Source organism: Ambystoma mexicanum, chromosome 5p (genome assembly GCF_040938575.1).
Source record: "Ambystoma mexicanum isolate Mex_15411 chromosome 5p, UKY_AmexF1_1, whole genome shotgun sequence".
Classification (NCBI taxonomy): Eukaryota; Metazoa; Chordata; class Amphibia; order Caudata; family Ambystomatidae; genus Ambystoma; species Ambystoma mexicanum.
In genome coordinates this window covers 1158391877-1158405041 of record NC_090930.1, presented here as the reverse complement: position 1 = coordinate 1158405041, position 13165 = coordinate 1158391877, and the positions used below count along the sequence as shown (strand labels likewise).

The following is a 13165-nucleotide window of genomic DNA, read 5'->3' as shown; positions in this document are numbered from 1 at the left end:
CTTGAACTGCTACGGTGCCTACAAGTAATCCACGAGTACCACAGTGCCACGTATACTCCCAGGATCATCAGGTGTGTAGCCAGCGCTGAGTTTCTGGCGCCTGGCTTTATGGATTGCTGACGCTACCTGGCACAACAGCCTCAGAGTTCCTAGCGCCTATCCATTAAACTTATGTAAGCCCCTTTTCAATACAGTTACATTGTTTACAGTAATGTGCTTGTTTGTGCTAATACCTGAATTCATTCCAACAGCTCTGGGGTCCTCGGCGGCGTCTGATCCTGTGAAACAGCAACCACCTGTGGCCTCAAGGCTCGCACAGAGAGTAGTTTTCTCTCTCCCTGTGTGGAACTTGGGGACAGTGGCCCATATATTCTTCAAGACGCGTCAAGTCAAGACACAAAGTCTTTGGCAGTAACAGGCAAGAAGCCCAGTTCTTATCAGGTGACCTGTGCTAGGTCTAGTATGTTAATTTAATTACGATCAGCAACCTTTAAGAGCTCTCTGCTGGTATAGTAGGAGTAAACACTAATTTCAGAGGGGGAGAAGTTTGCCCCTGGGTTCTAAGAAAACTAAAGCTCTATCCACGGAGTTACAAAAGATTTTGGAGCTTCTCAGCTTCGGAATTTTCCAAGTTGTCATACACAACCATTGCGCCTATTTTAAGTGATTCAAAGAATTTGCCCTGTTGATGAGGTCCTCCACTTGGTTTCAAAGCTTGAAAACACAGGTGTTCTAAAGATTTAAGTTGGGGGAGATCGTCCATGACAACTACCTCTCATATGGTGCCTGCAAACTGTACTATGCGTTAACTCTTCATCAAAGGTAACAATAGCTGTAAAACCAAGAGAAAGGGATTTAAATGTACATTCAATCCTTTTGTAAACCATCTAAATGAATGTCTGCCCATAAAAAGCACTACAAATTTGCAAGAATTTCATAGGTGTTGGTGTAATGTTTAGTTCACAATACAAGGGAAAGGGCAAGGCTTGATATATTAAGGCATTTAAAACCTGAATGCGGAAACATTTTACTGGTTATTCACATATATTATTGGGAACACAATCTTAGCCTCAATCTAGGCTAATGGTATCATTTAAACACCTTTAATATAATTTCTTACATGAAATAACACTTTAAAATACTGTCTTTAGCAACATGCTATATTAAATCAAAGCAACCTTTAGACCCTGATCTTTCAAATCCAATATCGATTTTAAGTAATTAAAAATAGAACATCAAATTAATAGAATATGTCAATGCCTCCAAACGTCACTTACCATACAAGTGTCGAGATCCTCCAGCCGTTCCATTTCTGTCAGATCTTCGATGGTGATGATGGTGGCACGTTTCATGGGTTTGTCTTCAGCAGATTCAATTTCAAGGGACTCCTGATGAGGGAGTGGTTTACCCCGCCTGGTCAAATGGTCAGCCTACATTAAAAAGCCACAGTTACACAAAACATTCCAGTGAAGAAACTTGAGTTTCTGCAAAATATCGAACGATTAAAGCAAGTTACAGTCTCCCTTGAAGTTAGTCAACAAAACTCCCGGTAGTGCCCCCAAAACTGCCTATGAAAGATAAATGTCAGAGTATGATTTCCATTTATTTGCTTATGTCAGTAACCTGAAAAAATGATGGAATCATAACTTTAAAGCATTATATAAAACTAGCTCTACCCAGTGTATAATATGCTGATTTAGTGTTTTTCTTTATCTCACTCCCTCCCTCTTTTTTTGTTCTCCCTTCCTTCATTCATACATGCTTGTGTGAGTGGCGGGAGGGGAGTTACACTGTCAGGTGAACATTTGCTAGCGTAATGGTGCAGAAGGAAGGTTTGGACACAAAAGAGGCATGTCTTTGGCTATAAAGGTTTATTAACCAATAAAGGGGTTGGAAATATGCTCTCTATCCCCAAATACTAGTAGGGGTTTTCCTGCCTCAAAGGAAACTAAGGAATACATCAGGATGTCAAAACAAAATGTCTGTTACCCTCATGTCCCAAAAGCCTACTTCTGTCCCCAACACTAATAACCTAAATCAACTGTGTTGGGTTGGTTTCTTCGAAAGAAAAGTGTTCATGGTAACTCTTGCCAACAGAAAAGTTCTGAATGTCTTGGGTGGTCCAAAAGACAAAAGGAAATGCTCTACCTCATAAAAGTACAAAGAACAAAAAGGTGTCCACGATCCGTGGAACACTCGCGTCCCCTGCACAATCAAAGGATTGTACAATGACAAAAAATAGATCAGTAATATTCATGCATATGTTGTTCTAGAACATCTAAATAAATCGTACTTTCATGTATATTCTACAAGAAAACGTTTTGTCAAGTATTCAAATGATAGTAACAATAGGTAAATTCCTTTTAGTTTTAAATTGCAAAGATTATCAAACAACTCCACAACCAATCAGAATTATGCGTGATAATATAATTTTTTATCTTTTAGTCCATTTCAACAATGAGGAGCAAAAAGAAACATTCCAACGGAAGAATACAAAATTACAATATTAAATCCATATTGCAATCATATAGTCAGAAGTAATAAAAACGTGTTTCGGAAAAATCTCCTTCATCAGGAGTGGTTATTTCTAGCTCTATTCAATAAAAAATCTTTGTTCCAGAGTTCTGATATCTGCAAATTATGAAAACAAATGGTTGTCTCTTAGAGTAGTTATTATATTCATAAATATGTTGATACTGGTTATAAACCTTGCTCAAAAAGCTTGGGCATTCCCTACCTTGCATGGGTGCCCCACTGTGGTTCTGTGTGGAGATCACGATTCCAAATTCTAAGTGGCGGGACTACCTGTGAAAATATCAAGTGTTCCTAAATCACTGAATTTGTAAGTTACAACACACTAAAGAATGTCCAATCAAAAAATAAAAAAGATAGGAGGAAGGAGTCATATCTCCAGTGCCAAATCTGTTCAGTGACTGCAGTACTTGTGGTTGCTTGTAAATCAAACTGGTCAATCTCACAAGCTCCTACGGCTGGAGTATAAAGTACCGACTCTGAACTGCAATCAGATAAAGTACGGCTAATTATCCATGGTGATGCCGCTAGGTGTTTAGAACAGGTGACAAAAGTAGAAATAATTTACTAGGGCTTACCTCCCAATGGGAAGCTTGAAATATGTGAATTATTGGTCCTTAAATCTTCAATGCATAGTAATTGGAGGACAATACCAAGATTCTGGAGAGGTCCCCAGGTGAAGTCCCACCAGAGCAGTTTCAGACTTAAAAGGTGCTGAGCTTCTGCCTACAAATAAGGACAATAGTCTGTTCCAGTGTTTTCATCGTCAGTGAGAAGTGCCAACGCCTAGCTAAGAAAACGCGTTATAAAGTAAAGCGATTACAAGTTTCAATAATTAAACGTCGTTTTCCTGATAAGTCATGTTTGCCATCACTATAATACAGTGGGGAAACAAAGGATAAAATGTACAGGGGTCCTCCAAGTGCTTTTGCGGTGTGTCTAGAAACTAATTAGTCTAAGCTCTCTGGGGGAGAGAAGCCATTGATGTGTGTAAGAGAAATCTCATATATTACGTACTGAGTCGGTCGTCAGCTCAGAAACTGATTTTATGCCAGACTCGGGAGTCTAGTAGCAAAATCTAATAGCTCACTTACTTGTGAATAACAGAGGTCACTCGTCCGTCGGGGAGAGGAGTGGATAAAGTCCCGTTGGACCGCAGGGGAGGCGATGCTGTGCGGGTGCTTCGCCTCAGTTTATGACGTTATTGGTGGTGGCAGCGTGATGACGTCAGATGTAAACATCTGATGTCATCGCGCTCCACGTCATAGCTAGAAACATATCGGAGAATGGTGTCACAAAGAGAGGACTTGCGGTAATAACTGCAGAATATGGATCTGTCATAGGTTGTCTATAGAAGTTGTTTGTGAATGTGTTGGACAAGGATACCTGCAGTGGGTGATGGGTGAGGTTCCCTAGCACCTAATGTCGATGCCACCATTCTTTACAATGCGGAGTGCAAAGTAGCATTTTGAGTGTACTTGAATTCATGTCTAAAAGTAAAAATAGGGGAATGAGACCTATGGCTAGGTTTACTGATACAAGGAATTAATACTCCAATGGGTTGGTTAAAGCTAATTGTGATGCCTAGTATTAAAAAAAATGTGTACGAGAGGTGTCATGATACACGAGTCATATGGGATTATCTCCTACTGCCTGGGTAATGTGTATTAATACAGTGGGACACCCACACTTACAATCTTGTTAGAGAGTGATTGTTCCGAAATTAAATAACATTCACTAGATATATCCGTGTAGTACGGAATCTCTAAATTGGCAGTATCAATGCACAGTGCCAAAGGTTAACATCATAGGTAACAAATATTGGAGTGTAATCACCCCTTGTACTAACACCATTTAATAGTTCTCTTTAGATGATACAATTACAATGCACAGTACCTCCTATTAACCTCATAGGTAAAGACTGCATTATATAATTGAGAACCGTTATTATAATGTTTGGACCCTGGTGGGGACTCCCCGGGTATCTGAATGGTTTTTCCCAGCAATCTCCAACCTCTGAAGAGAGGGGGGATTCAATTCAGGCCTGGTTTCAGATCATATCTGAAAAGGTCTTGCCAGTGGTTAATTGTGCGAAATGTGGACTGTAATGCTAATCTAGTTCAAGAGACTATTGTGCAAGCTGACTCACGTGTGTCCAGATCCAATGGTAATGTAATTGCTCAGTACATTAAGATATGGTGGTTGGATTGAATGTGATTAAAGAAATGCTCCCAAGTGGAAATCTTCATTCATCCCATGAGGGTTCATACTGTCCAATTTATTGATACAAAATAGTTCTCGCTGATCCATCTTCCTTGCATGGCTACCACCCCGTGGTGAACGATTCACTATTTCCAGTATTTGGAAACGGAGTTAAGCTACTGGATGCTTGTTTTCTGTGAAATCTCTCACTACGGGAGAACGTGAATTATGTGTTCTGATCTTGCTTTTGTGTTCATTCAGTCTCTCTTTCATTTTCCTTTTGGTTTGCCCTGCGTAGTATTTTCCGCAGGGACAGTTAAGGGCATAAATCACTGATTTAGTGTCACAGGTAGTATAATGTTTTAACTTGATTTTTGCTCCTGTGCGTGGATGCCTAACATAATCCCCTTTGATGATGTTGTTACAGTTTGAGCAATGTAAGCAGGAAAAGGTTCCCACCTTCTTGGTCTGTAGTGTAGTCTGTCCCTGCGGAAAATACCATGCAAGGAAGATGGATCAGCGAGAACTATTTTGGATCGATAAATTGGACAGTATGAACCCTCATGGGATGAATGAAGATTTCCACTTGGGAGCATTTCTTTAATCACATTCAATCCAACCACCATATCTTAATGTACTGAGCAATTACATTACCATTGGATCTGGACACATGTGAGCCAGCTTACACAATAGTCTCATGAACTAGATTAGCATTACAGTCCACATTTTGCACAATTAACCACTGACAACACCTTTTCAGATATGATCGGAAACCAGGCCTGAATTGAATCCCCCCTCTCTTTAGAGGTTAGAGATTGCTGGGAATAACCATTCAGATATCCGGGGAGTCCCCACCAGGGTCCAAACATTATAATAACGGTTCACAATTATATAATGCAGTCTTTAACTATGAGGTTAATAGGAGATACTGTGCATTGTAATTGTATCATCTAAAGAGAACTATTAAATGGTGTTAGTACAAGGGGTGATTACTCTCCAATAGTTGTTATCTATGATGTTAACCTTTGGCACTGAGCATCGATACTGCCAATTTGGAGATTTCGTACTACACGGATATATATAGTGAATGTTATTTAATTTCGGAACAATCACTCTCTAACAAGATTGTAAGTGTGGGTGTCCCACTGTATTAATACACATTACCCAGGCAGTAGGAGATAATCCCATATGACTCGTGTACCGTGACACCTCCCGTACAAATTTTTTTGAATACTAGGCATCACAATTAGCTTTAACCAACCCATTGGAGTATTTTATTCCTTGTATCAGTAAACCTAGCCATAGGTCTCTTTCCCCTATTTTTACTTTTAGACATGAATTCAAGTACACTCAAAATGCTACTTTGCACTCCGCGTTGTAAAGAATGGTGGCATCGACATTAGGTGCTAGGGAACCTCACGCATCACCCACTGCAGGTATCCTTGTCCAACACATTCACAAACAGCTTCTATAGACAACTTATGACAGATCCATATTCTGCAGTTGTTATTACCGCAAGTCCTCTCTTTGTGACACCTTTCTCCAATATGTTTCTAGCTATGACGCGGAGCGCAATGACGTCAGATGTTTACATCTGACGTCATCGCGCTGCCACCACCAATAACGTCATAAACTGAGGCGATGCACACCCGCACGGCGTCGCCTCCCCTGCGGTCCAACGGGACGTTATCCTGCTCCTCTCCCCGACGGACGAGTGACCTCTGTTATTCACAAGTAAGTGAGCTATTACATTTTGCTACTAGACCCGAGTCTGGCATACAATCGGTTTCTGAGCTGACGACCGACTCAGAACGTAACATATGAGATTTCTCTTACGCACATCAATGGCTTCTCTCCCCTAGAGAGCTTAGACCAATTAATTTCTAGACACACCGCAAAAGCACTTGGAGGACCCCCGTACTTTTTATCCTTCGTTTCCCCACTGTATTATAGTGATGGCAAACATGACTTATCAGGAAAACGACGTTTAATTATTGAAACTTGTAATCGCTTTACCTAATAATGCGTTTTCTTAGCTAGGCTTTGGTACTCCTCACTGACGATGAAATCACTGGAACAGCCTATTGTCCTTCTTTTTAGGCAGAAGCTCAGCACCTTTTAAGTCTGAAACTGCTCTGGTGGGACTTCACCTGGGGACCTCTCCTGAATCTTGGTATCGTCCTCCAATTACTATGCATTGAAGATTTAAGGACCAATAATTCACATATTTCAAGCTTCCCATTGGGATGTAAGCCCTAGTAAATTATTTCTACTTTTGGCACCTGTTCTAAACACCTAGTGGCATCACCATGGATAATTAGCCGTACTTTATCTGATTGCAGTTCAGAGTCAGTATTTTATACTCCAGCCGTAGGAGCCTGTGAGATTGACCAGTTTGATTTACAAGCAACCACAAGTACTGCAGCCACTGAACAGATTTGGCACTGGAGGTATGACTCCTTCCTCCTATCTTTTTTATTTTTATTTTTTTTATTTTATTAGTTCATTACAAACTTTTAAAATACAGATTTTGAATTACAGGAATTCCACAGTAAAAAAAATTCCACAGTAAAAAATTCCTCAGTAAAAAGACAAAGAAAGAGGAATAAAAAACAAAAGAAAGTAAAAGAAGACAAGCGAACTTAGAGAAAGAATGAATACGGGTGGTTGTTCCGCTTAATCTAAAATAGAAAGATGAAAAGTCGTACTATTTCAAATGGTCCAAGAAACTAATTTTAGGATGAACAAAGACGGTAGATGAAATGGCACCCTTCGTCCAGATTCACATGTTATTTCCCTTCGTTGTTTAGGCACTTTTCCAAATTCTATAAAAAGAATGTTAGTGCAAAAGTTACTTGTTTGATGTCTCCTTGATGGAGCAGACTCCACACTATTTCTGCGCTTCGGCATGTTGCCAAGACATTTACCTTTTTAAGAATGGCTTGCCTTACTCCGTCAAACTTTGGACATATCAGGACGAGATGTTTCAGCGTTTCTTTGTCTTTTTTACAAAACCGACATTCATCATCGGTTATTACTGATTTGTTCCAGATGTTTGTTTTTTCCTTAGTGCGGTACAAATTTAGGCAAAACAGCAAAAAAGTTCTTCTTTTATGATTAGAAGGGAAGAGTTCCAAATATTTAGGAAGTTTCAAGGGTTGTCGAGCTTCTATGGGCGCGTTCTTCATGCAACTATGTGCTCTTCTCAGTTCCGACGTTTCAGTCCAATCTTGATCCCATAGTTTTTTGTTTATATTGTTTGGGTTGTTAATGAGTGTAAGTAGATCTGTTGCCAGATCACTTAGAATTTTTGCGCATGATTCTTTCCACATCGTCAGTATAGACGTTGGTTGGGCCACCCCATCAGAATTTAAAATTTGGAACTGCGGGTAGCAGTCGGCTCCCATAATTTTCCGATATAAGGTTAAAGTGCTACATTGTATTTGGGCATTTATCGAGATCAACCCAAGTTCGTACCGGAGACATGCAATCGGAGCTCCTTTTGGTAACCGTAAGATCTTGGACCAAAAATTGTTTTCACACCAAGGCCAGATGGTGTGTGAGCATCCAAGCATCGTTTCCACTCCAAATATTAGCGATGGAATGACTTTCACTCGATAAAAGTCCATGACCGGTTTCAGACTGAACTTCCCATATTTGTTGTTGATCACAGCTCCTTGAGCTGTTAGCATTCTGCATTTTCGTCTGATCCTTTGCATCATTGGCTCATCGTTTATGTTTGAGCTGATTGTTACTCCCAAGTACTGCACTTGGGTCGCTTGGGCTATTAGCTTGTTTCCGATGTACCATTTCGGTTCCTTTTTCCTCTTCTTTGTCCTTAGATTCTGAAAAGTTAGGATCTCCGTTTTAGATGGATTAATTGTTAGCCCATTTTTTTCCATATACAGCTCTAGGGCTATCAGCTTTCTCTGCAGACCAATTGGAGTCTGATCTAAAATAACCATGTCATCTGCATAGGCCATGTGGTGCAGCGCTCTCTCATTTATCTTTGGAGGGAAGGAGCGGACTTCCGACAGGTCTTTATCCACATCTGAGATTAGGAAATTAAACAGAGGTGCCCCCAATGGGCAGCCTTGCTTGACCCCTCTTGATGTTAATATTGGAGAGGAGAGCAAACCCGCCTGGTTCAGCCTTATGCGAATTGATGTATCTGAATGTAGATCGTGTATTGGTGTTAACAAATTTCCTGGGCAGCCGTAGTGCTCAAGTTTTCTCCATAGGATTTGACGGTCTACACTGTCAAAAGCACAGGCCAAATCAACAAAAGCCACATAAACCTTCTTGTTGTTTTTAATCGCCTCCATTTTCAAGATATTCAGCATCAACAGATTCAGGGCACAGCCAACTCCTTTCACGAATCCCGTTTGCCGGGTGTCGAAGTTGTCGTGTATCCATTTGGTCAGATGGTATATTATTTGACTTGCAAAGATTTTCCCGAGGACATCCAGGAGAGCGATTGGCCTAAAGTTTCCCGGCTGGCTTCTATCTCCTTTTTTGAATATTGGTACTATAATGCCTGTCTTCCATGACATTGGGACTATTTGTTTTTTTGATATGTTTCGAAAGAGGTTGATGCAAAACTTTGACCAGGCCTCAGGATGTTCTTTTAAGAGCTGATTTGTGAGCCCATCAGGCCCTGGGGCTCTTGAAGTACTCAATTTATATATATTCTTGAGTATATCTTGTTCGGAGATTTGGAGCACCCAATCTTTCTTATCATTTGTTAGTTCATATCCAATAGCCGTTTGTTTTGCAAACAGGTCTGAGAAATGTTTAATCCAACGAGCCTCTGGGACTAGACTTGAAAGGAGCGCTTTCTGTGGAGTTTTTGTTTTGTTTATGACTTCCTAGTATTTTGCTAGATTTCTGTTGTTCATAAGTTTTAACATTGCCCCGGCATCTTCTTGTAGCATGTTCTGTTTGTGAAGTTTTAGCCATCTTTTATAAGTTTTTTTGATGTTGTCAAATTCCAGCCACCATTCTTGGGTTCCTTTTTTTTGCAATTGTCTTTGTGTTTTCCTCAATTCTCGCTTCTTTGCCACTATCTTTGGATAATACATATGCTTATGGGTCAGTTTGTTCTTTAACGGGCCACGCACCGTCTCTGAGTATTGCTCGAACATTGTCAGATATTCTTCGTTTGTGTCCAAGTCTTCTTTGTATATATTTTCCAGGATAGAGGACATTTTGTTAATTTTTCTTTCGTTCCATCGGATCCTGTTTCGCCCTGGTTCGACCGTAATCAGGGTTTGCCAATGATCCCTCGTTGTTCTTTTGGTTCCATCTATAGTCGCTATCACCAGATTGTGGTCACTTTGTGGCATTTCTACTATGTTTAAACTATAGACTTGTTCAAGGATTGAATTTGCAACATAAAAGTAGTCCAAGATTGAGTGGTACTTTCCATTGCTCCATGTAAATTGTGGAGGTATATCCCCGTTTGTGTTTCCGTTCAATAGGGCCATTCTTCTTACGTCCATTTCTTCAACCCATGCCGTTTGTATCTTAAAGGCATCTTTGGACACAACTGGGTTAGAGGCAATTTGATTAGAACCCACTAGATGAAGAGAGGGCATGTTCAAGTCACCACATAAGATTATATGAGGTTTCCCTTCGTCACTCTGCAACAAGTCGATTAGATCGCATATCTGGTCAAGAAAGTCTGCTTCGTCATTGACATCATGCTGCCAATAGATATTGATGATGGCAAATTGTTCTTTTTTGCCATTTTTGGCAGATCCAACCTCAATCCAAGTTACTTGAACATATGGCGAAATAATTTTAGAGGTTCTCATAGTTATCGAAGTTCCGCTTTTGGTTAGTGTAATTAAACCTGATTTTGGTCGTCCTTTCTTTAATTTCACTGCTGGATTAAAGGCAATTTCGTAATTTGTCACAACAGGGCATTCTACAACCCATGTTTCCTGAAGACAGATTACGTCCAACTGCCTGAGTTCCTTTGGGAAGGTTCTAAAAAGATACGCAAATCCTCGGGTGTTCCATGACCCTATCCTTAGGGTCTGGTGCGGCGGCTCCTTCCGGCATTATTTGTCTGAGTTGGCATTTAGAACACTCGGTAACCACGCCCAGGAGTCTTTCTCCCTTGTGACACCCACTTGCTTTGCATTTGTAGGTTCCATATCAGGGATCGCTTCAGCTGCGAACGTGATTTGAATTACGTCACAGTCTTTTGATCTCTGGCTTTTTCCCTGACATATTTGTCTTTCGTTTGCAACGATTGCACGATCAGAGGTTTCCAATTTTTTCTGTTGATGGTGATTATCGAGATGTCGGAAGGTCTGAGCTTGTTCAATGGATTTTTTTGTCCAAGTATTTCTGGAATTCGCATTCGGACTGTAGGATCGCTCTCCTTCTCTCTCTTGAAATTCAGACAGATCGAAGCCTAAACAGTTCAAGTCCGAGCTGTTCGACAGAAACAAATCTCTCACAATTTGTGAGTGTATGTGGAGTTTTATTATATCCATTAGATTTTCGTTGACAAATTCCACTGTCCTAATATCTTCAGAGGCAATTGATCTCAATTGTGGTATATGATTAAACAGTTGGAAAACAGTTCTACGATTTAAGATTAGCTCATCTTTCCCTTTTAGGACCTGCTCTAAAATCAAACGGTAATTTGCTGCCCTTATCGTTTTTATTACTGGTTGTTTTATTTTTTGTGTTTTTGAGATCCATCTTTGCTTTGGGTGAGAGTTTTCATCTATTTCGCGTTCAATTTTGCTCAGCTTACTACCACTTATTTGCTGGTCTTCATTTACACGACCTAAATCATTAGTGTTTACCAAATATAGAGCTGCTTTTTTTTGCCTTCTATTATATTTAGACGCTCACTTAGGGTCAGATAAATAGGTTCTGAAGGCAGTTCGTTACTGTGATTTGGTATTGAAGTATTGGATTCTTGGAGCTGCTTAATAATTTGACCCCTTCTTCCTGTTTTCCCACAATCCCTTCCAGTTGGACGAGCACTTTCCTGAGGTTCCGCCGCCAGTTTAAGAAGTTTAACGCCCGTAGATTCGGGCTGGTTCGAGGCTGGCTGTTCTTCACTAGCTTCTCCTTGATCCTCTTCGTATGTGGAAAGGTTTATTAGATCCGTGATATCGACAACTTCTGCGAGATCTATCTTCTTCTGGGATCAGTGTCGTGGGCAGCTGCTTCCCCAGACGTGCTCGGTTGGGCGGCTGATTTCAAATCAGCATTTAAATTGATTGGAAGTACAGCCTCAGATTCTAATATCGTCTGTAACAAGGCATTTAAAGTCTTCACGTTCCTTAGGAATTTACTTGAGCCCTGTGCTTGGAGATTTTTTCGTTTGATTATGTTTTTGGATTTCCGTTGTTGTTTTTGACAGACTTGGACAGGTTTTTGGAAAATTGGAAAAGTAGGTTGACTTTTCTCCATCACTTTATCGAGACAAGGTTCCAGGGGGATCTCAGTAGCAGTTGTTTTTGGGGGGGACGCAAATGGTTGAGCAGCGATAGAGGGCAAGCTTTCGCAAGACGAATCCGTCGACTCTCCAGAGTCCAATTGCGGATTTATCCGGCTGGTATCATTAGGCACGATTGTATTATTAAGAGATTTGTCCACAGTTGATACCGGCATATCCATTTGGACTTCTCGGGTAATAGCATTGCAGCTTCTCTGCAGGATGTCTTCAACGTCGGTGCTGTTAGAAAATATCACATCGCCTGTTGCCTCTTGTCTTAGATTTTTGTCAGATTTCGACTCAAAGCGTGCTTGTGAGCCAACTTTTTGACTTTGCTCGTCACTATTATGCCAAAAAGGCAAATTTTGTGTTTGGTAACTTTTCATCATTGATGCTGTTTCTCTAGCTACCTCCGCGAAAAGGCGTTATCTTCCGCGTTTAATTTCGTCTTCACAGCTTTTCATTTTCATGTTTAGTAAAGCTAGCAACGCATTTTGCCTCATTCAACTGTTCATAAAGTTTAATTAAAGGTGCAACTGTTATTGTCAGGGCCGATGTTAAATTAGGTCGAAGTTCATTTATTACTTGTTCAATGAAACTAAAACATTGTTGCCTATTTTTGTCGCCTTTATCTTTGGTACTAAGTTTGTCATTATCAAGTTGGGACATCCGTCCGTTTATTTTTTGATTCGTATGATTTGACGAATCGGAATCTGACGAACTGGTCTCCGAGCTAGATGGAGAACTTGGACGGGGACCTCTCTTTGTAGTTGTTTGAAGGCATTTACCCGCTTCCTGTTCCCGGTCTGAGCATAGCCGTTTCTGGGATAACCGAATTGATCTGTGAAAACTATGCTCCATCCTTCTCCGCTTCAGTTGCTGAAATGAGTTTATCATGGGCCTCTGACCAAGACTCGGTATAACAGGTTGTGTAGCCACTAGATTTTCAGACAAGGTTTCACGTGA

General features: G+C 40.5%; 1 protein-coding gene across 1 annotated transcript in view; it reads right to left on the bottom strand.

Annotated features, from left to right (window-relative positions):
* The window catches only part of CARMIL1 (capping protein regulator and myosin 1 linker 1), a 1545633-nt gene that overhangs the window by 287270 nt on the left and 1245198 nt on the right, over window positions 1–13165 (bottom strand). Inside the window, exon 29 of the mRNA XM_069613644.1 lies at window positions 1278–1430. Within this exon, the coding sequence (XP_069469745.1) occupies window positions 1278–1430 (153 nt within the window). The remainder of the gene's footprint in view (window positions 1–1277; window positions 1431–13165) is intronic.